The sequence below is a fragment of the Marmota monax genome, unplaced genomic scaffold (assembly GCF_021218885.2).
Source record: "Marmota monax isolate L192 unplaced genomic scaffold, Marmota_monax_Labrador192_F-V1.1 WCK01_AAM20220418_F8-fsc00122, whole genome shotgun sequence".
NCBI lineage: Eukaryota > Metazoa > Chordata > Mammalia > Rodentia > Sciuridae > Marmota > Marmota monax.
In genome coordinates, this window is record NW_026695223.1 from 2,262,327 (window position 1) to 2,278,294 (window position 15,968).

General features: G+C 43.8%; 1 protein-coding gene across 1 annotated transcript in view; it reads right to left on the reverse strand.

The window, feature by feature from the left end:
* Creb3l2 (cAMP responsive element binding protein 3 like 2) overlaps nucleotides 1-15,968 on the reverse strand; it is a 110,925-nt gene that overhangs the window by 47,486 nt on the left and 47,471 nt on the right. The window contains exon 2 of the mRNA XM_046434102.2: nucleotides 483-714. Coding sequence (XP_046290058.1) covers nucleotides 483-714 — 232 coding nt within the window. The remainder of the gene's footprint in view (nucleotides 1-482; nucleotides 715-15,968) is intronic.

The following is a 15,968-nucleotide window of genomic DNA, read 5'->3' on the forward strand; positions in this document are numbered from 1 at the left end:
TAGGAAAGTCTGGGGATACTCACCAAGATCCCAGACAAGTGGGGGGTCAATGGAACATGCTGGAAATGGGTTAAGAGATGCCTAAGAAGCTTCTAAGAAGAAGAGTAGTGATAAAAATTCTTTCTCAGAAAAACAACACCATTTATTGACACAATGAACTTACTGGATGGGAGGGAATTATCAACCAGAGGACCCATCTGATCTGCAAATGGCTGCTCAGCTGCCCAGGCAAGCCGCAGGCAGACACATTAACAATAACTTGCAATTATTCAGTTAGAGCAAGTTCTCAGGGACAGTCTAGTGTAGAGGAACATGCCCTGTGCCTCTTGGTGTTTTCCCACAGCCCAAGCACTAGGCCCTGCCCACAGCAGCTGTTTGGCTGAAGTGGGTGCTAAGGGTGACACGGCTCACACCCACCCCCTTAAGGAGCTCAGGATCAAAGGCGCCAGCATCCCAGGTGCTTCCCTGGGCTGGGTTCTTACCATCGTTGAAGCTGTCACTGGTGGCCACATGGGTGAAGGGTGACTGGGCCCGGGGCTCCTCGCTCAGGGAGTAGCTGTGCTCAGCCTGGATGAGGGGCGCGGGTGACGTCGGGGATGGCTCCACCTCCATGGACGACGACGACGAGGAGGAGCTCTTCTCTGTGAGGAAAGGGTCGTTCAGGAGCTGACCCAAGACGTTCTGGGAAAACTCATCCAGAAGTTCTGAGAAGTGCTGCAAGAAACAAAGAAGGTATTTACACACACTTGAAGGCAAACACATGGAGCAGAGCTTCTATGTGAAGCCACTTACCTACAACGTCCAGTTGTCTATTTCTGTCTAGCAAACCACCCCAATTCTTAGTGGCTTAAAATAACCATGATTTAGTATTGCTCACTGCTGGGTGGGTTTTGGGGTGGGGGTGAGCTGATTTCACTGTGTTCCCCGGTAACACTCTCAGTGACTGGAGTGTTGGCAGAGGCTTTGCTGGGCTGGGACCCCCTAGACCCCTGGGTCCTTTCCAAGGAGGCTGAATCAGGCTGAGCTTCTTCACATGGCGGCAGACACAGTCCATGAGGGAGAAGATGAATGGCCTTGGAAGTCACACAGTATCCTTCTCCCCACATTGTTCTGGTTGAGGCAAGTGACAAAGCCAGCCCAGACTCACAGGATGGGAAAGTAGACTCCACTCCTTGAGGAGAGGAATGGCACAATACCACAGCAGATGATGGGCTGGAAGATGGCGCGATTCACTGGGCACCACTGCCATTTTCCACCTCCAATGCCATGATCTTTGTGGCCTCCACCATGCCATGGACATGACATAGGAATAGTCTGTTGACAATCCAGGGGACTCCCAGATCCCTTGTTCTACTGTCCCACTTTAAATGAGATGAAACAACTTCACCCTAAGATTAGAACCAGATCTCTTCATTATACAATAACCTGAGGTCAACCTCTGGTTCCCAATGCCTCAATGGTGGGGGTTTATTCATGGTATGGGGACTTGTAGAGCAGGATGTCTCAATCTTGGCATTACTGACACATTTGACAGGATAATTCTTTGCAGGGGAGGACGGGGGAGGCAGATGTGTATACTGCAGGATTCACTGGCCTTCACTTCATCCCCCAAGGGTGAAACCCAAAAGGTCTCCAGACACTGCCAAATGACCGTCCTAAGGGACAGAAAATCACCCCTATTTAGAATCACCACAATAATGTATATTAATAATAATAATAATCTAAAAGTCCACTTGGGCACCAGTGGGTTTAGACACTTCGGCATTCCTTAGCATTTCCTGGGTCACCGACTAGCATGTGACATTCTTAATGATTAAACTTTAGGAACACCTCTGGTATGGAAAGAAAGTCAAGAAAGCAGTACAGCAGTTCAAGAACTAACTGCTAACAGTGACCCTGGGGGTAAGCAATGAAAATCCTTGGGGTTCACATGAACAAGGAAGTCCCACCAGGGAACAGAACAAGAGAAGATGTGAAAATGAATGCAGGAAGGGAAGGTGGGACTTGACCCTGGAGTTCCTGCTCTAAGGTCAGGACACAGCCTCTTACTCAAGGAGAGAGTGGACCGCAGACAGGAGGCCCTTGCAGTGGGTGGGGTCCCTCCAGGGTCTCAAGGGTGGGCTTCCTTGCATCTCGAGTGCAGCAAAGGCTGCATCTCATCAGGACAGAAGGCAGGGGTGCTGCAGGCCCTGGGCAGGGTGTCTGTGAAGATGAGACAGGGTGGGGGACTCGTGGGCACACACATGTTCAGAAATGGGAGGTCATTAGGAGTGTCTCAGGCAACCATTCCAACTGCCTGCCGCCCCGTTCCCAGGGGAGTTGAGTGCTGTCGTTCTATAATGAAACACCTCGAGCATTCAGAAAAATTACAGGTAGCAGTATCCCCAACAAGTACATACTCATTCCTTTAAAAGAATCTTACTTTGCATGTTTGCTTCTGCCACCTTTTCTTCTCTGCTCTTTCCTCCCTTCTTCCTTTCTCCCTCCCTCACACCTTCATTGTTAAGAGACATAATACATGAAAGGACTTCATTTCCTCCTTCTCCGAACTAACTACTAACCTGACCTTGTGTGTATCATCCCTATACAGGTTTTTATGTGTTATCTTTAAGCTTTAAATGAATAGTGCCTTCTTCAAACATCTTCCTGCAACTTTTTTCCTTCAAAAACAGTGTTTAGATTTAGCCACATTTATACATCTAGCTCTACTTCATTCATCAAACTTCCAGATTATATTCCATTACATTTGCTCATTCCTCTTGAGGAACATTTAAAGGTATTTTTTATTATGTGCAACATTGTAATAAATATGCTTGAACATCAAGAGGATTTTTTAAAGATATTCACATTCTATGAGCCACCCTCAGAGATTTTAAATTAGATGTCAAAGGCATCTGCATAGTGAAACCACCAGGACCACCTGTGATTCTGCAGTCACTTCATTTTTGACCACTGAAGGCTGACTTGGCTTCCACTCACCACCCTTCTTCCTATACCAGCAGGAAGTTCCCAGAAGTTCAGATATGCCCAAGGTCAAAGGAAAATTCATAGATTTTTCAGCTGCCAAGCGCTCTCCCTGAGCTTTACCATTCAGGACAGTGCATGTGAATTACCCGGGCATTTTAAGACACAGATTCTGACACAGGTCTAGGCAGGGCCCTAGTCCTTCATTCTAAAAACTCTAGGTCACGCTGCAAATCCAGACCCCTCTGTGAGTCACAAGGAGCAGAACCACAGCAAGGCTAAGATTAGAACCAGATCTCTTGATTATACAATAACCTGAAGCCAGCCTCTGGTTTCCTAAGGAGCTCCCCAAAGACATGTATTGCTTGACTGATGGTGAATATTCTGCCAGTGTTTGACGAAGTTTCTTTTAAGAGCCAAATTAAAGTAACAAAAAGAGAAATAAATAACACAGAATATGCAAAAGCAAAAGATGAACTCACAGGGCCCCCATGTCTGAGCCACAATTCTGTCCCCTGAAAAGAAGTGTCAACCCTGGCCAATTACGCTGACTCTGCTAAACTTCTGGAATCCCATTCTACCCGGAGGGAAGGCGAAGCTGCCCAGGTTGGGTTACTCGCTGACATTCTTTTTTCTTTGTCCTGAGCAGCACTAATGAATGTTTTCATGAACATCCCCTGGATAACCAATAATAAACCTTCTGTAGCTCTGCTAACCTTCCCAGAGTCTCCCCTACTTTGGATGATACAGTAATTATCATGTTATGAAACAATTTAGTCCTAATGATAGACGGTCCTGAAACATCCATAGTTGTTATCAAACTTTCCTCTCTGGAGAAAAGAACCTCCCCAGAAGCAAGGGCCAACTGCACCTAGCCAGCCGCCCACACGAAGGAACTCAGCAAAGGTAAGCAACTGAATCAGTTCAGGGGAAAGACTCGTGAATTAAAAGATAAACCCAGCAAGTGCCAACCAGACGCTGTGACTCAGGCCAGCCAAATGGTACCACTTGGGTCTCCTTGGCAGCTGTGGGCTCCAGGTCTCAGCAGACATGTCAACATCTCACTGCTGGTACAGGGCTCAGGCCAGAGTCAGCCCATGATTGATGCCAGCCTATGGCATTAATAGAGAGAGGTATCACTTGTCAACACAGAGAAAGGAACAAAGCAAGCCTCAAAGAGGATCCCTTCTGGATCCTGCTAGCACTTTCACAAAGTACTCAAGGGCTATAAAAATTCAGTGTCATTCCTTCAAAGACAATGACACGGTAACATTTTGCTATCCTGCCTAAGTACTTTAATCAAGCTTCATAGGTTCACAGAGGATTTTGAATAGTCTTTTCCTTGCTCTGTGATTACAAGAATTCCGTGGGGTTGGGACTACACTGTTGATGAAAGGTGCAAGTGATATTCCATACCAGATCCCAGGTGCTTTCTATTACAGCATGCTACCTTCATGGAGTCGGTCCCCAAAGCCAGACAAAGGCAAACTCACAGTCCTCCCAATACACATGCAATCTGCTTGCTATAAACGCACCCACGTGGTCCAGCCACTACAGATAAGTGATCTTCCGCATTCGTGGCGTGGAAACGTGCCAGGGGGTGTGAGGTGGAGAGATTCCTGGCATCACTTTCTATGGTCCATCAGCAGTAAGGACGGAGATACTTATTTGCTCTTAATGCAAGTTTCTGCCAAAGAGTTCAAAGTGACATCACAGAAGCTCTCGGATGGAAGAAATCTGCCGACAGGATTGAACCCTCTACCTCACATCATGAATGTTCTTCGCCAACTCTGAAGACATTGGGCAACCTCTTCTAAGAATTTAAGAATTATCTCCCCATTACCTAAAGACTCTGCATTTAATATCCTCCAATCTAGCCCCAAACAAACTGTAAAGTCTAGTCTCCTTTTATTCTTATGGATGATACTTTCATTCCAAACTGAATAGTCTCATAGCAATATAGCTACAAGCCAGACAGTTCTCAATTTGAATCCTGATTCCCAGTTGTGCAAAGATGAGCAGGACACTTGCACGTTCTAAGTCTGGTTTCTTCTCCTTGTAACATGAGGTTCATAATCCTACCAGCCTACTGTCATGAAGGTTCAATGAATAATGCATATAATATACCTCACTCTTCACTGGCTAGCAATCTTTGAAGTTCTTTTTTAAAAGTAACATAATTAAAACAGTAAGAGTTAGGCACATTCTGCTTTCATACAGACTTCTCACACTATTTTTAGGGTATTCTTTCATTTTCCTCTTTACCCATCAGGAAACTACCTAAAATGAAAAAAAAAATCTATTTCTTTTTTAAAGTCATTGTAGACAGACACAGCTTGAATTGGTCTTTCCTGAATCCTCTGTCCTGAGAACAAGCATCTCATAATTGGACACATTATGACTTTTCTTTGACCTTCCTTTCATCTCTCTACCTATCTTAAATACTTTACCCATCCCTAGGATCCAGATGCAAGCCTTTCCACCCTCCCCTCTAAGCAGTCAACACCTGTCTCAACTGGATCCACTGATCATTCTACAAAACTTAAGTGAAACAGAGAAGAGATCTGAATTAAAGCCTAGGCATCTCCAGCAGTTTAGTGCTGTTAAATGTTTAAAACGTATATCCAAGTTTAAAAGTCAGATAAACTAGTAGAAATTGCTAACTGTAATAATCGCTTATTGTTTTAAAAAAAAATTACCAAGGCCTGAAACCATTTATGTTTGTGTCTTCAGGTCACTAATGAGCTGTCAAGGTAGCCTTTGAGGGGAAGTGTTTTACGATCTGCTGCTACTAAACTGACCCAAGAGCTGAGAGTCATGGCATGAGGAAAGGGGAACAAGGTAAGAAGAAAATGAAGGATTCATAACTCTTGAGTTCAACTAACTGGCCTACAGAGCTATTTGGCTGCTTCCTTACAGTCCACACCCTGATGGCCACTCATCAGGGCAAGGCTCTGTGCTGGGTGAGGGGTGGCAGAAAAATGGAAAAAGGCCAAACAAAGAGAGGGCCATCTTGAGCCAACAAATGAGTTATCTGGACCACATGTCCTGGGTCCCCACAGGAAGCACTCATCAAGCACATTCTAATGTTCTAGGGCAGGGTTGATAGCATATGGTCAGTCCGAAAGGCCTCTCTGGTGGAAGAAGCAGGACTGGTATAAGCAAGAATGCAAATTCTAGTCCTAGCTCCATTGGCTATCAGTGATCTCTTCTGGACTCTGTTTCCTTTTGTGTGTGTGTGTGTGTGTGTGTACACGCATGCACATGGATGCGTACGCATGCACATGCACATGCACATGCACATGCAAATGCAGTGTTAACTGCTAAAGAGGCCGTGAAGTGGATTTGAGACTTGATCACCTTTCTTTGATTCATAGTCCCTCTGGAGAACCTCACGATGCTCTGGACTGGCCTGCCCCAAACCCACAGCCACAAACACACAGGCCCTGCTCCTAGGCCGCCCACCCCTCAGATCTGCTGCAGATTTGGAAGTGGGGGGTGTGTTCCATGGATTAGAGGTTAAGCACCGCCAGCAGAGATAGTAGTAATCACACAGGAATATTTATAGGTCATTGCTAACAACTATTCAGTTACAACACCCTATAATTTTCTAAAACGTTTCAGGCAACCTAAAATGGAGCTACAAATCTTTCCCACTTGGGAGAAGGAGGGAAAATGCCGTCTCTCTCCTTCATGGGTTGTTTCCATTTGCCCGTGTGGCCCCTGCCCTGGGACAGTGAAGGAGGTGCTGTGGATGGTGGGCTTCGGGGGTGGGAACTCAGCAGCCAGCAGCAAGCCACATCTGCCCTCCCCAATGTCCTGTTTTCCCATCCTGCTGTCTGGAAAATGGGAATGGCAAGGCCTGTGCTGTGCGCCTGTGGCTGAGAAGATTGCCCCCAGTCAGTCAGGGGAAGAAGACTTAATGTAAAAAAATCAAAAGTCACAGTGAGGAGTCTCCAAGGAGCACAGAAAGCCCCAAAGACTGGAGCCACAGAAGCAGGGAATGCGGTGGGGCAAGCTGACAAGGAACAATTTAGGACACGCCTCAACTTCACCCTGGAAACCAAGGCCTCCCTCCAGGGAAACCGGGTGGAGGAGCTGCCGCCAGGCTCTGGAGGCCACCAGGGAGAGAGGTGGGCCCCCAGGACTTGGGGCCTCAGAGGCTCTCACTCAGGGCCCTGCACACAGCCAGCGGCAAACAGGAGGAATAAGGAAACCTTGTCAGAGTCACCAGGAAAAAAACCAGCCCGTGGGTCAAACCCCATTAGGAGGAAACTTGAAGCAGGCCTGATTTAGGTACACTGTGTATTTCCCTAAATCAAAATTATTGAAAGCTGAGCCTTGGGGCTCTTTTTATTACGAAAGAGCTTCTTTGGGGGGAGGGGTTGTTTCCTAGATTTTGTTAGTTTTGGTAAAGTACTAGTTCATTTTATTGAAATTTCACAAGCAGCAATAAAAAACTGTTTTGTTTTTTTTTTTTTAAAAAGAGCACATTCCCAAAACACACACACCTTAGTTGGTAGTAAACAGATACGCCTTTCTTTGTGTAATAAAAAAAAAGAAAAAGAAAAAAATAATCAAATTATAAAGGCATGGGGGGGTACTATTTAAAAGAATCCTGTTATAAACCCACTGGGAGGGTATATTCTATGTTTTGTAAAAAGAGGCACCCTGGGGCAGGGGAGAAGGGGAGGTGTAAACAGGTGTAGCACACAGGGTTTTTTTGTTTTTTTTTTTTTTTTTTTTTTTTTTTTAAGTACTGAGGATTAAACCCAGGGGCCCTCTACCACTGATTTACACCCCCAGCCATTTTTAACTTTTTTGTTTTGAGACAGGGTCTCACTAAATTGTTGAGGCTGGCCTTGAACTCATAACCCTCTAGCCTCAGTATCCTGAGTAGCTGGGATTACAGACGTGCACTACCATCTCTGGCAGCACAGAGAATTTTTAGGGCAGTGAAACTCTTCGATGTGACTCTATAATGGTGAAAATGTGTTAATACATATCTGCTTCAACCCATAGAAGGTAGAATACCAAGAGTGAAACCTAAAGGAAACTATGGACTTTCGATCATACTGATGTGACAATCTCTATCAGTTTCTGCTGGATTTTGCTGTGAACCTCAAATTGCTCTAAAAAAATTATTTAAAATGAACCTCAATTTATTTATCATGTAAATATGAATTTTTACATATGATATTTGCTTCAAGGATCATGCACCAATACTAAATCTTCTCATCATTAAAACAAGCAATGAGGCACTTTCTCCAAATGCAATCACATCCTGAATGGCTTGTAATGGTTCTTAGAATTGGAAGTAAAAAGAAAAAAATAAACAGAAAAACCCTATTTTTTTTTAAAGAATGTCTACTTGCAATATAAACAACTCAGTTAATGAGATTAAGGGAAAGATTCCCCATAGGTGGCTCCTGCTGGCCAAGGTGCCAAGAGATTCATTTAGTTAGCACAAACACATCCATCTGCCTGCTTCTTGGCTCATTTATACCTATAGTTGCAGATATCTCCAAAATGGGCTTCTTAGTTCTTTCTGAACCCAAACTAGCCTCTAGCTGGGAAGAGGGCCTCTCCTTCCATGGCCCAAGGGTATCCAACCAGCCTCCTCAGAAATAAAAATAATGATAAGAAAATAGAGTGCTATATCGTCTTCTGTGGTCAACACATAGTGCTTCACAGAGGACAAACACTTCAACACCATTGCTGTCACTGGTCTTCACGGACTGAGAATTATCCAGAGGATATCCCAGGGTTGTGGGATAGAGAGGAATAGGGCAGGATTCCTGGTTTCTGGTCCCCCTTTCCATGTACACATCCCTCTCTGCCAATCATCATAGAGAGCTCAGGGCTCAGATTCCTAATGGTTGAAAAGAACCGTCTTGTGGATTTTATGTTAGGCCCAAGAGCAAGGCAAGCTCCTCATACAGATGGAGAAAGTTCCTAGGATCCTTTTAGAGTAGGCAGAGCTGGCCAGAAACCCTGAAGTCCTCTTTAATCTGTTCTGAGAAACCCAAACCATCCCTTGAGTCCTTCTCTTGCTTCTTCCTTGTGCCACAACAGGTTATTGAACTCACAAACAAACGAAAAGCCCTTCAAACCTCATGACTGGCCCAGCCACTCAACAGAATCTGCCATTCCATCCTCTCTGTCCCCAGTGAGGGAGCAATAGAGACTTAGACCTGGAATGGGGAGCAGCAGCCACCTTCTAAATGCCCTGTCTCCTTTCATGGCCCTGTCTAGCTACATCTGCAGACTCTCAGATGGGTGTGCTGGCAACACAGCAGGGCTGTTCACCTGTTCACCCTACACCCCACTATCCTACACACCCAACAGCACGTCTGCTTTTAGCCCTCCCACACTTAAGAGCCTCCAACTTAATTAAATCTAAATCCAAACACCCACAGTAGGAATAAAATTAATTTAAATGTCTTATTTACTCTTTTCCAGTTTAATTCCTTAAAGCAGATCTTTCTGGTTGGTGTTTTATCCCATGTAGATATCCCTTCTGTCTTTTATCCTTCAATTTGTAGTTTTTGCCCTTGTATGTTCTCACTATGTAAGTAAATATGGAAGCTTTTGGGTCAATCTCTTCTAACAAGATCTCCCATGCTCTCTGTAGCTTTCTGATTTTTCTCTGAACCTTTCTGATTCATTCCACCCTCTTAAACATAAAGTGTCCCCATTCCCTCTCCCATAGCACACACCTTACATTATCAGCATTTGGTCTTTACCCCACCAGGCCAGGACACTCCCTCACATCCTTCAGGGAAGACACAATCTAAGACATTCCCTACTTGCAACTCTTAACTCCTAACCTTGAATAACTGAAATCTAGTGTTTGCCATTCCAGAAACACTTTGGATTATGGCAACAGTCACTAAATAACTAACTAACTAGTGAAGCTTGACAAAATTTAGAAATCATCTGGGCTGACCTGGATATTTTAATTTGAAAAAACTGAGAATCCAAAGAGGTACATGAAATCCAAGAGTTGAGGGCTGAACTCTTTACCCCACAGATTCGGCAACAGAGAAATAGCGACTAAACATGAGGCTCCCCAAATGAGAGACTGAACGTGCTTCCCCAGACAACCCCATGGACTTCTCTGAATAAGTACATTTTATAAGAGAAATTCTGCCTCTTAGTTAAGACCCAGTGCCAAAGATGCCAGGTACCGAAAACTAAAGAGGTCGTAACATTTGAAGGGGAAAAAATGGCACACATGCATCCTAGAAACCTATGTTTTAATCATGAGTCAAATATGTGAGAAGCATTACTGAAATAGTCTCATCCTGGGTGGGGGTTGGGGAGGAGACTTCCAAAGTACAAGGTACCATGCCCGGGAGTGACTCACAGCCAGGAGTGCCCTTCACCCCAGATAAGAGCAACAGGAATCCCACAGGTCACTGGACCAGGAGACCCAAGCAGGTTCTGGCTTACAAGGCTTGCTGTGGGACCTCACGTGTGTGTCCCACCTCTCCAGAATGATAGTATGCTGCAACATATCAGGGACCTTGGCCAAGTGACGCAGTGTTTTACTGACTGGATGCATGAATCAGACAATACAATTGGTCGTGAGGTTCTATATTGAACATATATGGACTTTTTTCCTTGTCATCATTCCTAAACAATGGAGTAGAACAACTATTCATATAGTATTTATATTGTAAATTATCTAGAAATGGTTTAGGGTATATGGGGAGATTCTGTGGTTTACATGCAAATATTAAGCCATTTTATATAAGGGATTTAAGCATCTGCAGATTTTGGTGATCATGGGGCATCCTGGTACCAGTCTCCTGTGAATGTTATTGGACGACTGTATTCTAAATCAGCTCTACTTATTAGCAATAACCTTGATCAAATCATTCATGCTTTCTACCCCATCTGAAAATCAGAAATACAATATGCCTTTCAAAACTGTAGTGAAGATAAAATGAACTCATAGATAGTCTACTCCAGATATGACATGCTGCTATGATAAATGAAAATTTGGCTGAGAAACCCATGTGGGCTAAGAACATGAAAGCTACTTCATGGTCATCCATAAGGTTGTTACCTGCATCTTGACCTGCCAGTTAGTGACGGCCACTGTCTGTCTATTCCTCCATGTTCCTACTTAAGAAACTCAACCAGCTGAGGTCAGGAACTCTCTTCAACCTCCAAATGCTCCCAGAACCCAAAAGCTAAATAGCCTGGTCAGGACAGAATATCCTGAAGCAATGGGTAGTTTAGAGCCACCTGTTTGCTCTATTACCCTGCACTGCCTGTCTCAAGCTAAGCCATTATCCAGTCCAGGATGAGAGAGATGGGAAAGGCAAACTCCATCATTTTAAATGAAGAAGCCAAAGTTAGGTACCCTACCAACACTCTCCAAAAGAAGCCGACTTTGATTTATTCATGTAGAGGATTTCCTTTTACATAGTATAAATGTTTCATAAATGTTAGTTGTTTTGTTGTTTTTACTAAAACAAATGCTAAAATTGGCACAAGATAGTAGCATTTCTCTGACCTCTCAGTCTGTCAACACTATAAAAAAATGATAAAACTCATCAAATACCATTGTTTTCATAGCAAGCTCACACCAGCTTCTAGTTTGCCCATTTCCTTCCCAAGGGCCTCAGTGTTCAGTTCATCCATTTATAACTGATAAATATTCTTTTCCCCTTTTGTAAACCAGACTCTTATCTGCAATCTCAAAGCGTCTCTCTCATGATTCCTCGTCAAATCATTGACTTTAATTATATCCATATGATTCTTTGAGTGCTTTTGTTTTAACCAGCAATTATAGTTTTTATGCAAACCTCTCACCCAAACTTTATGAGGGAACTGTCTGGAGCTAAACTGTATTACTAAGTTCCTCCTTTGGTGGAACTACTGACAAAACTAGCCCGGAAGACCCAAAGTAACCAGAATGAAGAATGAGATCATCGGCCTCTGGGTACTGAGAGTCCCAACAGAGACCAGCACAAGCGAGTCAGACAGAGGAATGAGGCTGAGAAAGACCTTGGATGAGCTCGGAAGCTCTTTATCCGGAGTCTGGGCAGCAGTAGCCACATCTTTCCCAATGGATGGATATTTTCTGGTTCTTAACTTTTTCTCTGGAATTATAGCCCAAGTACTCTGAATGGTATCCTTTAAGCACTTTTGCTGTTAGGTAGAAATTCCCTACCATCTAACTACAGTCCTACCATTCCTTTTGGTATGACCTTGAGAGAGTGGAGAATGTCTAAGGAAAGTGAAAAAAAGAGGCCATGACATTCTCTAAGAAAGACCATAAATGGAATCTAGTGATCTGAGGAGGTTGTTCTGAGAAGGTGGCAGAAGAAGATGCTGAGCAGAGTCTCTCTAGAAAACACAACTACCACATGTTAAAACTTGTTATCAAACAGCTTTTTTGAGTACTTTTCTCCCAAAAGACAATTTAAAGGAATGCTTCTGATTTTCTTTTCATGACTGAATAATGGTGAACATTTGCTTTATGGTCATAAAAAAAAATTATTTTCCCTCATCCAAGAAGCCGACAGTCTTAGAATGTACATAAGATTCAAATGTTAAAAGGGTACAATGCCTTGGTGGGAATGGGAGAATATTTTGGATAGAAAGCCAGCAAAGTCGCTCTAACACACAACCTAAGGAGTCGGCCAGTGCTGCGGAAAGGACGCCCCACTGGGAATGGAAAGGGCTGGCTTCCACACCTAGTTCTGTCGCTACCTGGGTCATTGACCCCAGCCAGTGGCTCCCTTTGGGTCTCTTTCTTAGAATGTAATATAAAAGGGTGAGACTGACTAGTCTCCCAACCCCCTGCAGCTCCTACATTCAGAGGACAGTGGCCTCTGGGGCCACGCACATCCAAGGGGAATAACATGGCCTGAAAGAATAACTTAAGCCTGAGTCAGTGTTTCCCCGCAACGCCCTCGCTGGCCTCTTCCAAGACACTTTTGGCAAAGCATGGGTTCCCCTGAGCATGGCTGAGCCAACAGCTGGATAGTACTGGATGTTTTCCACACTTCCCACAGCTGGTCCAAGAGACAAATAACCCGACAGCCTTTATCAGGAAAAAAAATGTCTCAACTGGGGCAGGCCAAGTATATCCTGTATTGCTGTCCCCTTAAATTCATCCCCAAAGGTGGACCAAGATCCTTCCCACCTCAGCTAGGCAGAACCTCTATGGAAAACTAGGAGACAGGACTAGACAATTTCTAGAAAGCCCCAGAAAACTTTAGGGCCATGTAGTCATGGTGTCTGCTCCATTCCTTAGAAGAAACCAAAACACTCTGAAGTGGCTAGAGATGTTCAACCACACCAGGTGGGTATTTTAGGTAAGATGATTCTTCACCAATCAGGATTGACAGTACTAAACCCTGAGCACGAAATGCTAACAGCATTTCCTTCTGCATCATGATAACAACCCACAATGCCACCATATACTTCCAAAAGCCAAAAAAAAAGAGAACTTTCAAAATGCAGACCAAGGTGGGATCACAAGGGATGGATATGTTAATCTGAGTTCTTTCTGCCAGGGGATATTGGAGGTGGTCTGTTGTTATTATTTCTATGAGATAGACAGTCATCCAGATAACTGTCTCAGTCACCAAACTGCATGTTCTTCACTGCCAGATGCCGCTCCAATATCCAAGCGCCCCTCTCCTTGTGGATCCTGACACAGGACTCTTCACATTTGCAGAGTTGGTTTCTAATAAGTCAAACATCAAACTAATTTCCAGTTTAGGCTTTAAATTGATTCTGTGCTCACCTTTGTTTAAACAGATTTTTGTCACCAGCAGCCCATTTAGAAGGGAAAGGGAAAGAAAAACAGCACTTCACAAAGCTTCACACAGAGTCTGTGTAGAGCTAAGGTGCAGCTGGGATACCTCACAGTAAAAATGGGAAACTGTGCCATGCTAATACTCCCAGTCTCAACAAAGTGGTTTGTTTATTGGGGCTGCTAGCTCACAAAAGAGGTATTTAAAAACTCTACAAGTAACCTTGGGAACCGACCAAGGAAAAAGTAAACATAAAGCACAAGTTTGGCCTTTGCAAGCAGCAAGCACTGGATCAATGAGCATCGGATGAAGGCACAGCATCACAATCAGGAAGAGCTGAGTACCGGTCAGAGCCAGAGGGATAACCCTGAAATGTTACCCATCCACCTATGTGAAATCTGAAATGGTCTATAAAAGACTGTTGGAATAAACTGCGGAGCAGCTAAGCAGCTATTAAAAAAGATACTGCAGAAAGTCATTTGTTAAACATAATAAAAATGTTCACATTATATACCTAAGTTGCAAAAACTGAATTCACTACAGTTTCAATGATAAAATAGAAAGTGTCTATAAAATGCTGAAGTGTGGAAAGGTATAGACAGATACATGGTAAAAATGTGGACAGGACTTCTTCACGGCATAATAATTATGTATTTTTATTCTTCTTATTTATGTTTTCTACGATGAAAACCCATGAGCTTATAATAGGATTTTATAAAGCATTTGTTCTTTAAAACAGACTTCATTTAATCAAACATAAGTGGGACCTGGTTTAAAAAGTCTTCAGGGAAAAAAGGACAGTGAGGGAAACTTTCTAGAGGCAATATTTTCTGCCCAGAAGAGAGATATTCATTACTCCTTTCCTGTTATTTAAATAAATACTCACTGGAAGGCACAGGCTAAATACTCAGACCATTCTACAGGACAATAATACCCCAAGTCACCAGTGTTTTTTGTTTTTCTCTCTCTCTGGCACTTTAAATATTACTTGTACAGAAATCTCTCTAATTTTTTTCCTGCATGTTAAAGGGATTATTATTATTATTTTTCCTGCATGTTATAAAGGATTTATAACAACTGGGCCTTTTCCAACAAGTATGGCTCTTACAGGTGAAGGTGGGAAACTGTATACAATAGGAACTCCAGCCCTGGAAATGAACTCCTCTTCCTTCACCCCCTCCTCAACCTCCTGACTGGGATAGGCTCTGAAATAGCTGGAACAACTGCCCTATGGTAACCCATTTCTTACATAAATCTAAATTTCCACTTTGAGCTGCTGCATTTGAACTTTTCTCTTTAGACTATATTGAGTGGTAGTTTCTGTTGTCATCTGACTTGTGGCCACCAGCCATAAATACTTAAAATAATATTTTTGATCCTGCTATCTAAACACCCTCTCACTGTTACAGCCTGCCAAATCCATCTGCTCTTTGGCAGAGAAGAAATACACACTGGCCACGGACTCTCTCTTACCTCTATAGCGGGCTGAATTTTAGGATGACCCTGAGATTCCTGTCCCCTGCTATACATGCCTGGGGCAGTCCCCTGCCCTTTAAATGGCCTGTGCAACATATGAGTATGGCAGATGGTGCCCCTGTGAGGGCCAGGTTACACTATGGTGAAGGCGTAAATGGAGATGTGAGGCCTCAGTCCAGTTGACCTTGAGTTCATCAAAAGGGAGATTATCCTGAGTGGGACTGACCTAAGCAGGAAACCCCTTTAAAAGTAGGTCCAGAACCCAGTTCTGCTGATGACCCTGTGAGCCAGAAAGAGGACCTTGAGCCTCAGACAAGATTATAGCCCCAGCTGACACCTGACTACAGGCTGGTGAGACCTGTGACCTGAACAGAGAGTCTAGACTTTTGGCCTATGGGAAATTCAATAGGAAATGGTGTTTTAAGCCACTATGTCTGTGCTGCTTTGTTATGCAGTGCCAAAAAATATGTATTTTGAAATCCTAGCCTGCCACTGTGTTTTGGATGGTATCTTAGACAATGGCCTTGGGGAGGTAATTAGGTTTAGATGAGGTCACAAGGGTAGGGACCTCATTATGGGATTGGTGCTCTCAAGAGGAGAAATACTTCTGTCCCTGTCTGTCTGTCTCTGATGACATATGAGAAGGCAGCCATCTAAAAGCCAGGAAGAGGGTCTTCTTCCTCCTGGACAGGTTTCTCAAATATGATGTCTGCCTCCTCTCCCACTGCCTATCTTCTGAGAAGTTGG